This window comes from Sesamum indicum, linkage group LG6 (genome assembly GCF_026168435.1).
Source record: "Sesamum indicum cultivar Baizhima isolate 11 linkage group LG6, ASM2616843v1, whole genome shotgun sequence".
Taxonomy (NCBI): domain Eukaryota; kingdom Viridiplantae; phylum Streptophyta; class Magnoliopsida; order Lamiales; family Pedaliaceae; genus Sesamum; species Sesamum indicum.
In genome coordinates this window covers 23,520,524-23,540,674 of record NC_142662.1, presented here as the reverse complement: position 1 = coordinate 23,540,674, position 20,151 = coordinate 23,520,524, and the positions used below count along the sequence as shown (strand labels likewise).

General features: G+C 30.3%; 2 protein-coding genes across 2 annotated transcripts; both read left to right on the top strand.

Moving 5' to 3' along the window:
• Nucleotides 1-1,045: 1,045 nt before the first annotated feature.
• Nucleotides 1,046-1,717, top strand: LOC105163700 (DUF4228 domain protein). The gene has a single exon (XM_011082142.3). It carries the CDS (start codon nucleotides 1,046-1,048, stop codon nucleotides 1,715-1,717), a length of 672 nt encoding a protein of 223 aa, XP_011080444.1.
• An 11,965-nt stretch (nucleotides 1,718-13,682) lies between these two features.
• On the top strand, nucleotides 13,683-16,362 carry LOC105163701 (protein SHI RELATED SEQUENCE 5). The gene is made up of 2 exons (XM_020694898.2): nucleotides 13,683-15,496; nucleotides 15,604-16,362. Exons 1-2 carry the CDS (start codon nucleotides 14,740-14,742, stop codon nucleotides 15,972-15,974), a joined length of 1,128 nt encoding a protein of 375 aa, XP_020550557.2. The 5' UTR covers nucleotides 13,683-14,739; the 3' UTR covers nucleotides 15,975-16,362.
• Nucleotides 16,363-20,151: the final 3,789 nt, after the last annotated feature.

Sequence of the window (20,151 nt, the reverse complement as noted above, 5' to 3'; positions counted from 1 at the left end):
GAAAGAAAATTTTTATTGCCTATAGTTTTATTCGCTATAGACTCGTGATAAATAACTATTATTCAACATGATTAAATCAAAATTGATTCAAAAACTTTATTTATCCACTATATAGAATAGAAAAAATGTTTGTCAGGACTCTAATTAGTTATGACAAATATTTTTAGCTACACTGGCAAAAATCACGACCAATAACTCATGTTGCGTGGCCGTGGTCAACATGCATGTAATTATTTGTTACATTTATGTACTTTTAACCATGACTAATAATATTATATTTCTTCAGGTGATATTATCTTAATTTTACATTAAATAGATGTTTCAATATTTTGTTTTCCATATCACATAATATATATATATATATATATATATAGAAGGTTTGAATTAGATGCCAATGTACACCGTATCATGTGCCAATTTCCAACTTAGAGTTTGTTTTGGTCATATCTTTTTAGGTCTTGTAAATAAATGCATGGGGTCACATGACGACATTCAATGTACGTCAAGTTCAATTAATTAATTAATTAATTAATTAGTATATTTTCACTTAATCACCATAATTAAAAATGAACAAACACGACTACACAATTTTTATTTTTCGTTATTTTAACAAGTAAGATCAAAATATTAGCCGTAAATATATATATATATAAGTAATACCTATGAGCAATGAGAAATAATTTTGTAATGTTAAACCAAGATTAATAAGATGATTATACTACAAAATTAAAGTTGCATGAGTTGTGGGCGGTCTATTATCTAACAAGTCGCGCAGTAATTATGTTTAGGAAAACATCACCTTAAAATGACAGTTAGATCGTTTCAGAGCCGGCATTACTGACCACCCACCCCACCCCCTCAGCAACATATACATACATATGCACACATACATCAAGACTTGCTCAAAGTCAATCCACTTCCTCCATTACACTAATATATATACATATACATTAATATAGTATATATCTACGTACAAACTAATCCTCAAATCCAACATTTCTTGTCTAAATCTCAGAGTTTAATTGAAACTAAGGAATCTTGATTAATGGGCAATGCAATAATCAGTCTTTGCTTCCGCCCCGAATGTTCTGCCTCCGCCGCCGTGAAGATCATATTATATGGCGGTGCCACCAGGATCCTCACCGGGAAGCACCTCGCGGGAGAGATCATGTTCCAGTTCCCTGACCACATGGTTTGCCACGCCGACTCCTTCTTCATCGGGCACCCCGTCCCTTCACTCGCCATCGACGACGAGCTCGTCCATGGTAAAACCTACTTCCTTCTTCCCCTCGACTGCTTCACGAGCACCGTCCTCTCCGCTTCTTCCCTCGCGTCGCTGGGGTCCGGCGGCCCGAACAACAACAAACGGGGCGGCCCGGTTAGCTTCAAGGAGTGCCCGTTTGAGTACTTGCGGGGCTCCGACGGAAGGGTTGTCATCAGGATTGTGCCGGAGTTCATCACCAGGTTGATCAGCAGACATGATGACCATGATGACGATGATGATAACAAGGAGAATATAATTAGCGACGGATGTGGAAACGGTGGCAACAGGTTCTTGTGCAGCACGCCGGAGTTGCAGAAGCATTACAATCAGCTGGTGGGGTGTAGAGATCAGAATTGGTCGCCAAAGCTTGAGACGATTTCAGAGTACAAAATCAGGTTTTCGCCCTGCAGGTTTATAGGCTTGGAGTGGAAGCAGAAGGAGGCTGAAGGTTAATTTAATTAAAATTTCTCTAATTTTATTACCAGATTTCAGAAATTGATTAGTTCCGATTTTTAGGGTTCATCAGACAAAGATAGATATAAATTAAGTAACACTTTTTTTTTTTAATTATTTTCTTTGACTTATAATTGTTTATAAGATTAAGAGGTTACAAACTGCATCAAAGGTAGTGTCAATTATTGCATATTTGTGAGATCCTGCCATAGACATCTCTTAATTTTCTTTTGTTCATGGCAATTTTAATGATTCAATCTTTAACAATAATTAAAAAAATAAATCAACACGAAACGAATTGAGTCGTCCCATGATACGTCGTCCACTTCTTACCCTTGATTCTGATCGACGTTAAATTTGACCATTGAAAATTTTCATCAACAGACGTTTCGTAAGAGGATATGGAACGTTGTCGTTCTTTCGCTAGTTTCTTGACTTATCAAGATATATACATAATTTGCTGCATCCTGAATTAGGCAATTTTGGTCCTAAACCAATTGATTTACATTAGTCATGTAACTGTAAAAATTGAACAATTTTTAGTAAAATTAACACTCTTATTTAGAGAGGACGAAAACTGTAAATTCCGCTTCACTCATATCTTGAATTATGTGATTAAAACATGGGGATGGGTGTAGGGTAGCCTTTTGAATTCAACTGCCGTAGTATATAGGAGATTATTAGAACTAGGGTTATCAAAAACATTTATGAAATTAATTGATTTTCAATCTACTGCAGCATCCATTAGTTGATTGTCCATCTAGCAATCTAGGATTTTTATTTTTATTTTTTTTATATTAAATAGAATAGAAAATGTAATATGATCGTTTGTAATAAAAAATTTAATCTGACGGTAAAATGTTTAACAAGGACTCACTCATCTAGAGCTCCCATTAAGCAGTAGAAACCCTAATTTTGCTCGTGTATATATATATGAATCAATAAAATTAATATATAATTAGGTGGCTCAAGTGATATAATATTACATTAGTAGAATTTTTACTCGTTGATCATGAAAATTTGACCTCGTAATTATAATTTTTTGATATGTTAATTAGTTCTGTAATTTATTAATCTAGTAATTTAATCATGTATGTTTTTATTTTTCGCGATTACAAGATAAAATTGGCCAAAACTTTATAGTCGGAAATCGAGAAAAGTAAAAATATACGGGATTAAATTATTACCCTAATAAGTTATCGCACCAAATACCAAATAGCAAAAATTACAGGACTAGAATTATATATAATTAAACCAGTTATTGTAGGGTGGTGGTAATTTTGATCATATCCAATTGAGGACTGTAATTACAAAGAAGAAAATGCATGTTTAATCCAAATATCATCTGAAAAACTTAATTGGATGGATATTATCACGTGCCCTGCACACGATCTAGTCCATTACTTTGGGCCTTTTATTTTCTTTTGGTTACTTTTGCTTACATGAAATGAGGAACCTAAGGTCGAAAAATAATTTTGGTCTTATAACTATGTGGATGGCATGTCTAGTCCTGATGTCACTAGGGAAAAAAAATTAGTATCCGAAAAGTATCGGAAAAATTAAAAATCCACAAATTACTAATACATTAGCAAAAGTATCCGAAAAATTAAAAATTCCCAAATTAATAATACATTAGCAAAAGTATCCGAAAAATTAAAAATTCCCAAATTAAAGCGAGTCGCGTACCGAGCATGTGCCTATTTCCAGCAAAATTTGGATTAAATAGCTATTTTTCTAATAATTATAGTTTTCAATTGTAAATTCAAAATTGAAGAGGACCATAAGTCTCGCCCTCCTACGGTTATAGGACAGAAATTACGGGCTTATTATTTTTAACAAAAAATATGTATTTTTAATTTTGTATAGGTTTTCATGTGAAATTAGAATGTGTATCGATTAATTAATAAAATTGTATTTTGTATTAAATTATGGGATCAGATTAATATATTTTTAATAAGAATACGTATAAATAAATATACTTTTACTTTAATTATTATTTTAGAATTTTAAATGAGAATTAAAAATATGTTAATTTTTTAAATTTATATATCCTTAATAATAAAAAAATTACATTTGCCATAATAATGATGTCAAGGCTGTTATTTCTTTTCAACTGACAATTAAGTCATAGCACGTAAATGGGCTTTCATCTTTTAAACTGGGCCGCGAAGTCTAATAGGCCTTAATAAACAGCCCAATAGTTACCTAAAACCTAAATGCTCAATTGACCTAATTATATACTCAGAAAAATTATTATTGAAAAACTATTTTGGATTTTAAATTTTAGTGCTGAAAATTTTTTTTAAAAAAAAAAGAATTAAACAATTTTATAATTGATTAATACTTTTAATTTTCGTTTCTCACTATAATTTAAGTTCATCAGAAATTTCAGAAAAAATAATAATGAAAATTGGGAATGTTTGTGAGAGAAGTGAAAAGTATGAAAAAATTAAATTTGGATTGTTCGAGTGTAAATGCTCAAATAAATATTTTAAAATATTTAAAATTTTACTTTTATCAATAAGCTACAAAAATTGATGTAAATGATTTAGGGATTATTAATTTTAAATTTTGTTTATTTTCAATAAAAGATTTAGGGATGTTTACACTTTCTTTTCATGAGTTTTGGTGTTATTACACGCAAATCTTTTGTAGTTTGAAAATTTTAAATTTGACAGACTATATTTTTGTTCTTTTTAGTTCGTTAATACTTTTGGTCCGGTAACTTACTTCGTGTACACATTTATTCTTTTTTTTTTTACGAATTTAGTTCTGAACATCTCACATTTGGTACTTTTTTGATAAATTTAATCACGTATTGATAATTTTGATCCACTTCACACAGTAATAATATCATTTTTATCCTGTAATTATGAGTTATTAGAACTAAAATTATCAATACGGAACTAAATTTGTTCAAGAAAGACCAAACATGAGATATTTAGGACTAAATTAGTTAAAAATATAAATAGAATAAATTACAAAATCAAAAATACTAATAATTTAAAATTACATAATAAAAAATATAATTTTAATATTAAATTTTATATCTATGAAGTTCGCTTCTATCTAACAAATATCACGTGACATGCCCATACCAATGCCCATGCCCAATTCCTTGGATCCAACCTACTTAAATATTGAATGTGAAAAGATTGGTTAATGAAAATTCACTGATTTCTGACTCCACCCTAAAGCCCAATATTGGAAACCCTTGTCACTTTACTTCCACGCGCTTTTTAGTGCGTTACCCCACACTTCTTTGCCAAATTTCAGATCCACCTCCAAATTATGTCATGTCACTAGCTCTATAAAATTTATTTTAGTCTTCGATAGTTAAATTAAATTTAATATATTATTTTTTTAAAATTCACTGTAATTTTTTTTTGTTTAAATATTTTTACTATTTTTATTTAATTTTTTTCTCTAATTTATTTATTCGAGTGCTCCTCTATTTTATTAATTCAAATTCATTAATTCATAATAATTATATTTATATGTCACTGATCAAGGTATTATTTAATTATACATACTCTTAATTTCTCATAAAATTAGAATATGCATTACGAAAAATGTAAAAATAAAATATAAAATTAAGGTTGTCTTAGATCTAAGTTCTTAACCAAAATAAATGGTCTAAAAATATATATATATATATATACTAATATAAAAAGAAAATCCTTCACACTCATAAACGGAGTTAATGACACCACTGAATCAATTTTTTGTGAAGTCAAAATTATTTTTCATGATAAAATAACTAACGTACTCAACTTTTCAAATTTTACATTAACTGATAAATTATTATTTCTTTCTTTTTATTAATATAATGCGTTGGTTTATATATTTTACTATGATCCATAATATATTTTAAAATTTGAAAATTATTTATTATATGCACATAAGAACAATATAGCACAAAGACTAATATATTAAAAAAACAAAAAAAAAAAACCAAAAGGTGTAGGACAACCTAAACGCTTGTCCGACACCAATTCTTTATATATATTTCCGAATATATAAATACGGTATTCGATATATTTTTAATGCAAGTTTAAATTATATCCGTATCCAATACGTGTTCGATATTATATTAGATCATTTTTTAATTTATTGGGGTTTAGAAAAATCGATACCCTACGCATAATTATCAACAGTCCCAACTCTTGCAACAAGGGAATAAATACATACATACATACATACATATGACTAATAAGACAATTTACCTCAAATGGGTAAGTTGACTTTAAGACAACGTTTGTATCATCAATATTTGTGTCTGTTTCGGAAACTTTCTTTTATATATATCAACAATGGATTCAGCCACGAATTAAGCAGCAAGTTGCAGACGTAATCAGAAAGGAAAAAAGGTGAAATCCCAACCATCCAAACACGGTCGTAGACATATGTGTAGGCCAGCTTGTTTCCACTATCATACCTTCCTCTCCTACCTTTTTTTTTTCATTCTTAATTATTTTTATTTTTCTAAATTTTATCACATAAAGTTACGGAATAATTACACCCCTCCTCCCTTGAGGTTTGGTGCCATCATATATGAATCTAATGTGATTTGAAAAATTATATCTACTTCTAAAATCTGATATTGCCTAATAAATAAGTTTATCTGTTAGTCAAATTCACTGAATTTGCTTATATTAACAGAAAAATTGAACGAGAATTAATATTTTACACTGGATTGATTTATTACTTATTTATTGTATGTCAAATAATTTTTTTCAAACTAAATTATATTTATAACGATAAAAATATATCTCGTCACATGTATTAACGCGTGAAAATATATAAGAGTAATTTGATTATAAAAATTTTTATTTGACCTATAATACTAAATCAGGATTAAGTCAATCGTAAATATAATTTTTTTATGTATTTATTAATATCAACAAATTCAATGAATTTTGACCAATAGAGTGATTTATTTGTTAGATGGAAACAAACATCAAGAATACTAGATATAATTTTTCTTAGCATATGAAGCTCATGTATAATTACACCATATTTCAAAAAATATATATATAACTATGCTTAATTTTATTTATTTTAAAATGAAATAAATTTTTAAAAATAATGTTTTAAATTATAAAAAGTATACATCTAATTAAGTGGTGGGGGAGAGCGCGTGGATAGGAAGGAAGGGGGCAGACGGAGACAAAAAGGTACGGCGGAGGAAATCGCGGGATATATGCAGGCGGTGGTGACCTTCTCCCTCTCCTTTTCTCCTCACACACACACACACCCACACCTAGAGAGAAGGGGCAACGGTGGGCTCGAGACGCGCCTCGTCATTCGTGTCCCAATCTCTCTCTCTCTCTCTTACTTTCTCACTCTAGGCCTCATTCACTAGATCTCCGCTGTAACCCACACTTTCCCTTTTCACCTCCATCTACACGCATACGCTCACACACTTCCTCGTCGATGCGTCGCCCCCACGCTCCTTCTTTCTCACTTTTAGGGCTTCTTCTCCATACTTTTATTAATACGTGGGTATTGATTTATTTAGTAATTATAGATTAATTATAAATATTTAATATCAATAATAAATATATATTAATAATTAAAATTAGTAATATAGTTATAATTAAATCATTAAAAAATTAAATTATTTTTCAATTCGACCATTATAGCCTCACCGACATTTTATTAAACTAGGGTTTTAATCAACTCAAAAAAAGTTTATATATTTAGAGAGTAGATGTAATGTGCTTAATGAAATATAAATAAATGTGTTATTAATAATGGGATGTTTGACTAAGTTTCTTCAAATATTTTATTCAAAAAAAAATGTACAATTAAGATTAATTGTGTTTGGCTAATAAAATTTTTAAAAATGTAAAGATATTGAATTTTATGTTAAAAATAAATTCTTAAAGTGTTGCTATAAATAAAATATCAAAGTAGTTTATATAATAAGCTCTGGATATTATAATAATTACTAAAAAAATCGAATAGGTCGTCAAATTATTAGAATCTAAAATTATAAAAATAGATACTTTATTGTATGGAAAAAAAACGTCAAAATTTTTTGTCTATTGAATATATAAAATGGGTCTACTTTACTTTTTCTTAAAGAGCTTAAAGATCATAAATATTTTATTTTGAACTGATAAATTCTCCGAAAAAAAATAACTATCAAATAATTTTATTGATATTATAAACTTTCAATCATTTTATTAGATTTTTTGAAGACCCTCTAAGTATAAAATCAATATTTATTGGGTCAAATGAATGGATGGTTCATTTTATGTCAAATAGTTGTAGGTTCGATTTTTTTTTTATAAACGTAAAACTACGATGATGGAATATATATAAGTACCATTTAAGTAATCAACTATGGATTTTATTTTTTTTAATTTTTTGGTGGGTGAGGGCAGAGAATGTCTTGAATTGTGGTGGTAGTTCGTATGAAAATGAATTAAACTTTTTGTTATAAAAAGAAATTAAATGATTTTCTTGAAATATTTAGGAATTAGGCTTAAAAAATGCTCACAATGTTAACTATAAGGATTTGTTTTTAAATATTATATATATATATGTATATTCTCTTACATTTTTTATTTAGACTATGATCTATTTGGGAAAGGAAAGTGATCCGCACGAGGGGGAGATGGCGAGTGTGGGGAGTGAGAGAGGACAGAGATAGGATGCATGTGGGTGCATGTAGGAGATCAGATTTGGGGAATTGGGAGACAAACAAACTGTAGACACAGAAACGTCTCTTCCACCGCCGCTTTCTTTCTTTCTTTCTTTCTTTCTCTCTCAGAAACTTTAATTCCATGCACATACTCCCACTGCACCATTGTACTCCGTGCATTCTGAAAAGTACATTCCCTTGCCTTCGCACCCTTTATTCTATTTTAATACAATTATTATTTAATTGGCTTGTATCTTATAAAATATTTATTTTAAAAATAAACTTTAAAATATTTATATAAATAAAATGTTAGAATATTTGATATAATAAGCCCGTTATATAACTCTAACTATCAAAAAATCATTAAAATTTAAAATTATATAAATAAATATTTTGCTTTGCAGGGAAGCAACAATTATAGAAAAGTAATGTTTAATGAAAATAGTTTAAAATAATCTCATAAAATATGATGGGTTAAATTTATATTTTTTTACATAAGAGCTTATACGATTTTATAATTTTTTTAAAAAATTAATAATTTTAAAAAGTTAATAAATTTGAGTCTATTTGGATCGATAGATTCGAACTTATACATATCAAATCCTCAATAATATTTTCTTTAGATATAAATTCAGAAGATTTTAAAATCTTTCAACTATGAATTTGAATTACGTTTTTCTGAACATTATAAGTTTTTAAAATTTTATAATATAAAATCATTGAATTTTTTTGTTCCCAAATATTTCTTTCAAATTCAAATTTCATAGATGCAGACATAACACTCTAAATTTAATTGAGATAAAAGAAAAATGCAATAATGATAAGGGTTCCACCAAATGCGGAGAGCTCAGGTGGACCGGCTAATGGCCGTTTGGGGGGAAGCGACACTTGTCCTTACTTGCAACCCCTCTCCCCACTATAATTACCTTCTAAATAAATTTATGATTAATTAAAATTTACGAAATTTATTAATATTAATAAAATAAAAATTTACACCTTTTGATCTTATAGGACGTGGATTGCTGCACTTTTAATCATATATGATCAATTAGAGATAAATATGAATTTTTATTTATATTTTCGTTAAAAATTAATATATTCATTGAATTTTAACTAATTGATGTATCTATTTATTGGACGAAAATAAATATCAAGGGTACTGAATATTTTTTTCAAACCATATGGGACTTGCGTATAATTACATCAACCTCAAATAAAGGATGTGTAATTATACAAAAAAATCATTTAATGTTACACATATAAAGATTACTCCATCTAAAGGCTAAAACTGATAGAAAAAAAATTATTTAATATTACCTAATTATTGTCGCACGTAGTTCCAGCGAGTATAAAGAAAGAATTTTCATGTGAGTGATTTAAAAAAAAAAAAAAACTTATGAAAATAATAAATTATAATTATAAATTGTATTAAATATGGATAACTAAGGTGAGAGAAATATAAAGTAGCGGGTGGTTAAGAAAAAAAATATATAATTGTAAAATTATTAAAAAAAATACTGAAATTACTAATTTGGTCAATTGTTTTTTAAGGGGATGAAATAAAATAAAGGGTAAATTTGGATAATCATAAATTGGTACAGCAGAAAGTTTTCTTTTGTAATAGTGTAGATACTTTATCGTGCCCCATTGTATGCGAATTTATAAATGGGTGACAACGAGATTCGAACCCAAAACTTCTAATTTTGGTACGGGCTCTGATGATAATATTAAACGATCATTTCATTTAAAAGTTTCAACAATTAGAGAAAAAAATTATTTAATATTAATATTTGAACCGATAATTATGAAATTAATTAACAATAAATGATTGGAGAGATGGGCAAATGTGATGAATGCTGCGTATTCATTATCAAGAGATGTTTCCCAGTGCCAGCCCAAGTTTTGCTCAATTACTCATGTGATAATGCAATGACGTTGTTGTGTCAATTAATTCTAAAGTTATTTTTATCAGATAAATTATTATAATTAATTACAAATAATTAACAGTGCTAATTAATTGCATTCAGCCATAATCACAACCACCTTAATTGTTTAGGTGTTCCTTTCTTTAATTTGTTCCCATTTAGTTACAAATTCCATCAGAAATTTCCGATCGTTTTCAGGATTCTAAATTTAAAAAAACGATCATATAAATTCCGATGACGTGTTTTTGAAGGCTCATTTTACAATAATGGATTTGGCCGAAAAGCTGCTCAATTCTCTTTTATTGCGTGTTTATTTTACTAGACGATGGACTGAATTTATCGAACCAATACGATGATGTCATTAACCATCGTTTGTAAATACAATTTTTTTTTTTTTAAATTTTATGTTAGCATAGATAGATTGGTAGAATATAGGTCCTAATATGTTGTTTGGGAGTAGGAGTAGATTATTATATAAGCATAAGGGTAGGCAATTAAGGTTGTCTCCACATAGTGATGATGAGGGAGATCATGTTAAGACAATGGGCATTATGGCTGTAATCACCACTTGTTTCCCCATCATTTCTCTCTCTCTTCCTTTTTCACCATTGCCTTTTCATTTATTTCAATAATGATAAATTATAATAATTGTTTTTATTTTTAAATAATTTAATATTTTAAAAAATCGCGTGCGAATCACATAGTCATTACCTTTTTAAAACGAAAGGAAACGGTTACATAATTTACAGACGATTTTCTCTGTTGATTTTGTACTAAAATTTGGTAAGATGACTGAAAGCGATAATTTTTCAAAGTTATGGGACTGTTTTCGGAAATTTCATAAATAATGAGACTGAAATTATATTAAATTTAAATTATGGGATAAAAATGCAATTTTTTTTCCCTATGGGATAACACTTAAAAAGGTAATGGTAGAAGATTTAAAGGCAATAAATTGTGAATTAATTGGCTTGATTTCAATTGCATTATGTACACTTCAACCCCTCTTTACGCAGCTTCCCTCATTATTTCATATAATTAAATGAATGCATTTATTATTATTTCCACGTGGCAATATCAATGGCAAATGGAAAAATAATATAATATGAAAAATAGCACCTAAGAAAGTGCATATTACAAATAAACCCCACTACAGTTGGGCTATTATATATTTTTATTTATTGCAAAACCAACCCACTAAGTTTGATAAATTACTAAGAAAAAACCAAAAACTATATATATAAATATATATAGTAAGACATTTATATTAATGTAAAAAAGAAAGTCACTTATGAGAATAATCGACTAAATGTGACACCAAAACATCGAATTTATAATTCAAATTATATTTTTAAATGATTGTATCAATATAATGACTTATATATTTATTTTGAATGGTTTGTGGCGTTTTTAAATATATATTATACTGTCGCGCTTATCCTCTATATATTTTAACTCGTATTCATTATTTACTTTGCTTTTGACTATGTATTAATTTTTTTTTTAATAAAAGTTTACGTCACATTTATCAAATTATATGCACGCAAGTTCTACGTGCCACATAGTTAGTTAATTAATACAAGGAGAAACACTAATGTGAAGTGGTTGTTGGCTGGGTGGATGCATCATGACATGTAGTTATGCTTCATGTTCATGTTTAAATAAGATATGGATATAGGTTGATGTAATGATCTAACATGTACTTAAATAATGTGTACACAATATGATATAATTTGTTAATTATTAGGATTAAAAATAAAATATTATGATGAATATTAATTTAATTATAGTTGCATGATAGCTATTATTAGTATTTTTACAAATTATGTTAAAATATTTGTCATAATTAATAAATCCATGACAATATATTTTGATTACAGTGAAAATTGTGAAAAATGTTCATTAGCTAATCGCCAAAATTTAAGATATTCTATCGATTTTGTTTGACTATAACAGTTGTAAGAATTACCATATTATGAATATTGTTTTGAACATAGAAGTATCGTGAGACCAATGTAATATAAGTAGACTGATATTTATACATTTAATTAAGAAATATACAAAAATAAATTATTGGTATACCTCTTGATCTATAATTTATGTATACAAATATACCATTTACATAATTATAGAAATTACTCCTGACAATAAAAAAAAAAATATATAATATGTGCAATGATGCTGATATTTTGAGAGGTGTATATGTAATTCTATAGAAAATCTGGGTAATTTATGTAAAAATGATGTTGATATTTTTGGGTAGGTGTTTATGTAATTATAATTCAAAAGGTAAGAGTAATTTGTGTAAATACGCAATACGTTAGGAGGTGTAAATATAATTATTCTTGTTTCACGTGTAATAAAATTTATGGTATTATTATTTATTTATTTTATTTTTTTATGTTTGTGCATTGCATTATACAAATAAGTTTGTGCAAGTGTTGTTTGGAGAAAAATTAATGATGATTATTACATGACATCTCCATTTGGTTTAAGGCTGGTGGGGAGGTGATGGTCATAAATAATTTTTATTTTACAAGTTTAGACTTTTAAATCAGGTAAAATTACTGCCCAAAACAAAAATTATTCCTAAAACAAATAGGTTTCAAAAAATAACAATAAATCAATATTATCAACCAGGATCGAGTAAATTAATATAAAAGTTTAAATTTCAACTATATTTAATCATCATTTACCATAATCTGAACTATTACGAAAGTGTTTACTATTATTCTAGTCATGCTTTAACTTCGATTGCTGAAATAACGGTTAATAGTTATCGCTTAATTGTAGCTAATGATATTTTATCATGATTTTTTATTTTTGACGGTGGTAATTCATCTTAACAAAAAAAATCTTAATTTTCTTGTAATAAGGGGTGAAAAATATTTTTATTTTTTTAATTATTTTTTAGGATAATTATACTCCCTACCTCTATGTTTGGTGTAATTATGCACAGACTTTCTGTGGTTTGAAAAATTATATCTAACCCCCATGATGTTTTCTTTCATCTAACAATTAGTCCACTAAGATTTGAAAAAATTTATTTTACATGCAATAAGTCGGTAATAAGGAAATTAGGAATTATTCTAATTTTTTTTCTAGAATCTTAAACAAACGTCCAATAGGGTAGGTAGAGAGGGGTGGAAAATAAATTCTTGAAATATTTAAAAAAATAATGAAAAAATAATATATATGGAAATAGATGAGGCGTCCAATGGCAGCAAAAAGTTGCTTTATCCTTAAATACTTATTGTTTTTAGTTACAATAATTAATTCTGTTTTATTTTTTGTTTTAAAATTGTTATTATTTTTCAATTGGGAAAAGGGAAAAAAAAAGGAGTTTCGCATGTGACTTTAGGGCTTCGAAAATGTTAGAAAACCTACAAAAACAAAGGCCCCTCTCTCTCTCTCTCTCACATACACACACACTTTTGCTTTCTTTCTCTCTCCAATAATCACGAAACCATAATCTGTGTGAGAGGAGAGGTAGAGGGGAACCCACCTCGTTTCTTCACTTTCTGAGCACACAGATGCGAAGAAATAGCAAAGGCGAAGAATTGAAGAAGTGTTCTTGATGATGGAGAGAGAAGAAGTAGAACAAGGGATATCTTTTTACCTGCAATAACACTCCCACGAACCAAGAACCACTCATATATCATCATGGAGATCGTACTGTGCTTTGTGTGTGTTTTCTTTTTCTGTTTGTAGGGGTCTCCCTTCAGGCTTCAACTCTCTCTCTCTCTCTCTCTACGGTTGTGGTGTGAAAGAGTAGTAGTGGCATGGGAAGTTCACAAGTCCCTCTCTCAGACAAACTTTTTTCATCAAAAAAGCCAAAGAGACACAGTAGCAGTAAGTAGCAGTAACATATGGAGTGGAAGCTCAGCAGATAGATAGAAGAAGACGACCCCATCACCAGCAGTAATTGCTACTTACAGCATCCCTGCCCCCCTCTTTTATTCTCTCTCTATACATCCATCTCTATCTTTATTTCTCTCTCTCTCTCTCTTTGTCTCTAAATCTTCTTCTGTTCTGAAGAATTTCAGACACCCGGCCCACTTTCTTTTTTTCTTTTCTTTTTGTTGTTTTTCATCCAGACAGTAATTAACGACTCCCTCGTAGATTCTTCAAGATTTGGGGAAAAAAAGGTCCGTTCTTGCACTTGATAGAGACTTACATGAGTTTTGTACCTATCTGTATATATCGATCTTTGTTTGTGTTGTGAAGACGTATAAATTAAGGAAGAAGATAGATATATATATATATCAAGAATTCAGACAGAATCAGCAGTTGTGGCTACTACTCGGAGGCTGCCTTCTGATTCTGGCGCCTTTGCTGATTGGGTGGCGTCCTCGTCATCCTCAGCTGGAGACCTCTCGTTGGGTTTCAATGCCGGCCCGACTGCCGCCGCCGCTGCCAACTCCAGCGCAGCGGCCGCTGGGGGAATGTGGCCCTCCTCCGCAGCCACCAGGCACATCAACTGTGGCCTTCCCCCGGAATTCTTCTTTGTAGCTCCGGCGTCATCTTTCCAGCACCATCATTCGGAGGCTGCCGCTGGAGCGGCCACCACGATCAACTTCGATCCTCATTCACTCAATGCCTCCAACGCCATCGGCGTTGGGGTTGGCGTGATACCTCTCCTCACTGCCACCCCTTGTCTCGCGCAGTCAGGTATTGGTGGCTCCGGTGGTGGTAGTGGTGCTGCAGCAGATGATGACGTTCTGAACAACTCCCGCCACCGTGGCGGCGGCGGCATGCAGCTGTGGCAACACCAGCAGGGACAGAATTCTCCGGCTAATTACTTGAAGAAACCCATGGTTGTTGATCACACAAATCTTCTCCAAAGTGGGAACGGCGGAGGCAGTACTTCCGGTGGTATTGGAGGTTCTTCATCCATGGGAGCAACCACTTGTCAAGATTGCGGAAACCAAGCCAAGAAAGACTGTTCCCACAGGAGATGCAGAACCTGCTGTAGAAGTAGAGGCTATGATTGTACCACGCACGTCAAAAGCACTTGGGTCCCCGCCGCACGCCGCCGCGAGCGGCAGCTCATGGCCACCAATACAGCCACGGCGGGTTCTTCACAGTCTACTTCCGGCGCCAAGAAACCCAGACTCAGCGGCGCATCTCAAACTACTTCTCATACTTCTACCTCCAACACCACCCCGCCAAGAAGCTTCGACACCAGCTCTAGCCATCAAAGTACAATCTTTTCCAAATCTCAAACCCCTCCAGTGTATTAAATTCCGGGTTATGTGACCTAATTTTCCTTAGAAATATAACGTGGGTTTTGCTTGATATGTTTACAGATGCAAGTTTCAAAGAATCACTGCCAGGCCAAGTCCGCGCGCCGGCAGTCTTCAAGTGTGTAAGAGTAACCGCGCTCGACGACGGCGAGGACGAGTATGCATATCAGGCAGTAGTCAGAATAGGCGGCCATGTTTTCAAAGGTTTCCTATACGATCAAGGGTTTGAAGGTAATAGAGGCGACGGTTTTCCAAACATATCCGAATTGCACTTGGGTGGCAGCGGCAGCGGCGGCGGTGGTGGTGGAGGAAATGGTGGCGGAAGAAACGGAGCCGCCTCCTCGTCACCTCCAGTTCTTGATCCATCTGATATGTACGCCTCCTCGGGCGGCGGGTTGCTTGCAGGATCAACTTATGGTAACCCAATAAACTGATTTTCTTGGTAAGGTTGATCAAGAGTGATGAAGTAATATTGAAATGACATTTGCCCTCTTTCAAATTACTATCTTTGATCACTGTTGGTAATTATTCTTGTTCTAGATTTGGTTTTCAGCTCTTGCCTCTAGGCACCACCCTTAATGCCTTAGTCATTCCAAGAAGAGTATCATCATCTGTCAAGAAAAAGATAACTCTCTCTTTTCTTACAGTAATTATATTTGGACATATTGTCTATATATATGTATGCTGTATCACACATTTGCAAGAGTACAATGTGTGCATAATAAGTTCACTTCTCAGAATTTTACGACTTCAAATGTATGAAGTTACTATAATGTGCTACTAGCTTGTCGTCCTTCTTATGACGAATTTTTATCGTTATTACACCAATCTTGTTAATTATATATGTACTACTTAAGCTGTCTGTACATGTGCCACGCATCTTCTCCCTGTGTTTTTAAGGTTTTTCATCTTGTCAGCTCATGAACGACTATCTCATCTAAACGCTTAAGCCGTTAAAGAAGAGAATCAATTTAACTTTAACATCCCCAACAATGCATTATCTCATGTGAATTCATGACATTGTTAGTCTTCATGTAATAGAGAGAGCATTCCCATCACAAGTGTTGTTGGCTTGTCATGGTCATTAATTGTACACTAATTACACGATACGTGTAATAATTTCTTGCTAAGTGAGTAACTCGAGTCCGGCCAAAGAGTCAGAATTTTCTTGTAATGGTCATATAGAAGTGGAAGCTTGAGCAAGGTATGAGTTAATATGTTACTACTTTAGACTTTCGTTTGTTGCGATGTCGCCATCGTACGTATATTGTTGGGGAATTAAGAGCAGTGATTGGATTTTCACTTTCGGCACTCTTTAGTGCTATTTGATGATTGCGTTTTAATTACATTCACTTATTGAGCTTCCGACTTATAATGCGCGTGTTTTAGTTTTTTTTCCGCTTTCCCTTTTGTTTAAACATAATTGTTTGCATGAAATTGTGCTTTTTTCACTGCATTATGTCTTATAAATGCTCAAATTTTGAATATTATACTATGAAATGTTATTGACTTTGAGCACTTTTGATGGCTTTTAATGAAAGTCTAGCTACATTTTTCTCATGGCATTATTCTACAATTCTTTATTCCTTGTGGATTAGGTCTATGTCCAATTTGAATTCCGATGTGGGCTTTTCAAGGAAAGTTTTATAGTCCGAACCGAGTTGAGTTGCACTCAGCTATTTTATCATGTAATTGGTGTACAGTTTCAACAGACTAACTGCATTAATAATGCTGCAGTATTTCTTGTTATATGGTCTTGCGAGTGTGCCTATATTTGATTTCTGAATAATGAGGCCTTGCTCGAGCTGTAAATGGTGCGTTTGAGGGTGTTTATTTTTTAATTTGGAGTTATCGATATATTTAGATACGAATGTACTGAATAATGTATGGAATAGCATGTTTTCATAAGAAAACAATGGTGGAATATTTCTTGCAATATGGGAGGTGGACAGGACAAATGGGGTAGTGTGGAGAGTTTGACATGTAGTGTAAGGACAGAAGATTGTGTGCGGGAATTACGCAGCAGTGCTGACTCCTGTGGCCGTGGATTCAATTATATATATAATTTGCTGCAATTAATTGACCTTTTTCCGCCGCTGCCATTGCGTTTCTCATCATCATGTGCATTGTGCTGTCTGCTTTTTTAATGTCTGCAAACAGAAAAATAATTGAATTTTACGGGAATTTTAGCTCGAATTCCGTCCGATCTGAAAAAATTACATGAGAAGTGCAGTGCAATATATTTGTGGTATGATTGATGTATAATTTAAAAAAAAAATGATCAATTACATAACAAGTGTATCTTGGTCGTTGTATGATTGGTTTAAATTCTGTCATCTGATTTGAACACACTCGCATGCTCACTGGAAGCCACTTTCCTCTTGTCTACGTTTTCTTCTGTTTTCTATGATTTTGTTGTACGAAACCTTATCTTTCGGCTATAACATACAAAACATGTTCTTGTCTTTGTGCATCAAAATTCACATTTTTATTTAAGCACATTGGCTTTTTTTTTTAAAAAAAAAATATTTCTATATCTTATTTGTCTTTTGTTTTAAGGTTATTTATACTTAGATTTTTTCTAAAAATATTAAATTATATTTTTTTCTAAAAATATTTTAAAATTACACCTACACTACTTCTGAAAATTCTCGATTTATACCTTACTTTCCTGTGAAGTTTGGATGGAAAATGATGATGTAAACAAAAAAAATATATATATCTTGTCTTTTATTTAATATTTTTATGTATTTTATGAAGGTAAATAATATATATAAATATTGTGTGAGGTTAATATTATTATATTTTCTTCTTTTATAATATAAAATTATTACATGAAAATATTAAATGAGTGCTAAATTAGCTAATGTTAGTATTTTCGGTTTAAATACTAACAAAAAGTCAAGTTAAACTTTGAATTTTAAAGGGGGTGTAAGTTTAATTTTAAACATTTTTTGAGCAAAAGTGTAGTTCCGGTAGAGAGGGTCTTAGTGTAATTAACATTTTATTTTATATACTATAAAAATGATTTAATAGCTAAAATTATATTTTAAATAATTTACTGCTAAATATGGTGTTCAATATTGAGTCTTGGTTTGAGTATATATATATATATATATATTGTGAATATTAGTTGTAGGATTTCACTTTAATTTGCATTTTAATCTTTATACTTAATAAAAATAGAATTAATGGTGTGTGGGTATTTTTTTCAATATTGATATTTTTAAAGCAATCAATATATTATTACAGTATTTAATATGTAGTACATTTATAGATTACTAAAATACATCTACATTCATAAAACTCGAATTTACGGCCTCTAGGAATTAAAAATTTCAATCTCATCATTCAAGCAAGAGATTATTGGTGAATCAATGGTGCCCATGTTTTGATTTTCTTTTTTTTTTTTGGGGGGGGGGTGGGGAGGGTGCTCTGGATCCCTTGGAAGATTTTCTAAAAGTGTTCAATTTAAATAATTTCAAAGAAAATAATTAGGTAAAAATTTGGAAATTGTTTGGTAAATTAGTTGTTAATAAGTGGGAGTAAAGGGTTTGACAAAACTTATTTATTACTTTTGGACTTATTATAAAATATTGATAGACGCCCCTTAATATTTGGAGAAATAATTTTGAAAATGTCTAAATCAAAAGAATTATAAATTCAATAATTTATTTTACAAAATATTCTTCATAATAAGAAATGAAGTATTTAAATTGTTTTGTAATACAAATTATCCCTTTAAATCGAAAAGATTTACTGTTAGAGATTTGAAATCCTTAACTTTAATCGATAAATAAAATGTAGCGTTAGAGGGTGTTCGTGTGAGGTTATAAGTCTTTTAAACATCTTATAAAATATTTGAAAGTTTATAAGCTATAAAGCGTTTAATAATTTTTTTTGAAAGAGAGTTTATAAATTCTAAAAATAAAATGTCTAGAGTTTATAAGTCCTTTAAAAAAAAAAAAAAAGAGGAGTTGTAAACTTATTTCCGATATATTAACATATCTCTTTAAATTAATCATAAATTTATAATTACTAACATTTTATAAGCTTATTAATTTTATTTTTAGAATAAAATATAATATTTTATAAATTTTAAAAATATTTTATAAGAGATACGAGTTTATAAGATTTTTTAAATTATCTTAAACAAACACCTCCTTAAAAGGGTGTTTAGCTGAGCTTATAAATTTTGTAAAATTGTTTTGTAATTTTTTTTTAGATAAGAGGTTATAAAATTCTAAAATAAGATAGTTGTAATTATATATATATATATATATATATTTTAGAAAAATACTACACTTAAACCAATCTTTTTCTTGTAAGATATTTTGAGCTCGTTAATTGTTATCGAAATAATAGACAAACTAACATTCTCAAAATGTTAGTATTTTCACTTTTATCATTCATATAATTGACGTTTTTCTCCCTAAAGTAAAAATATATATTATATGATTTAAATTTAATATTTTGTTGGCTTTTTCGATCATTATTATGAAGACCTTGTTATGCTCAATACTCTAATATTTTGTAATAATACACCTTATTTATCAAAATACTTTAAGTGCATATTTTTAATATAAGATTTAACGTCTTCAAAATTTTGGT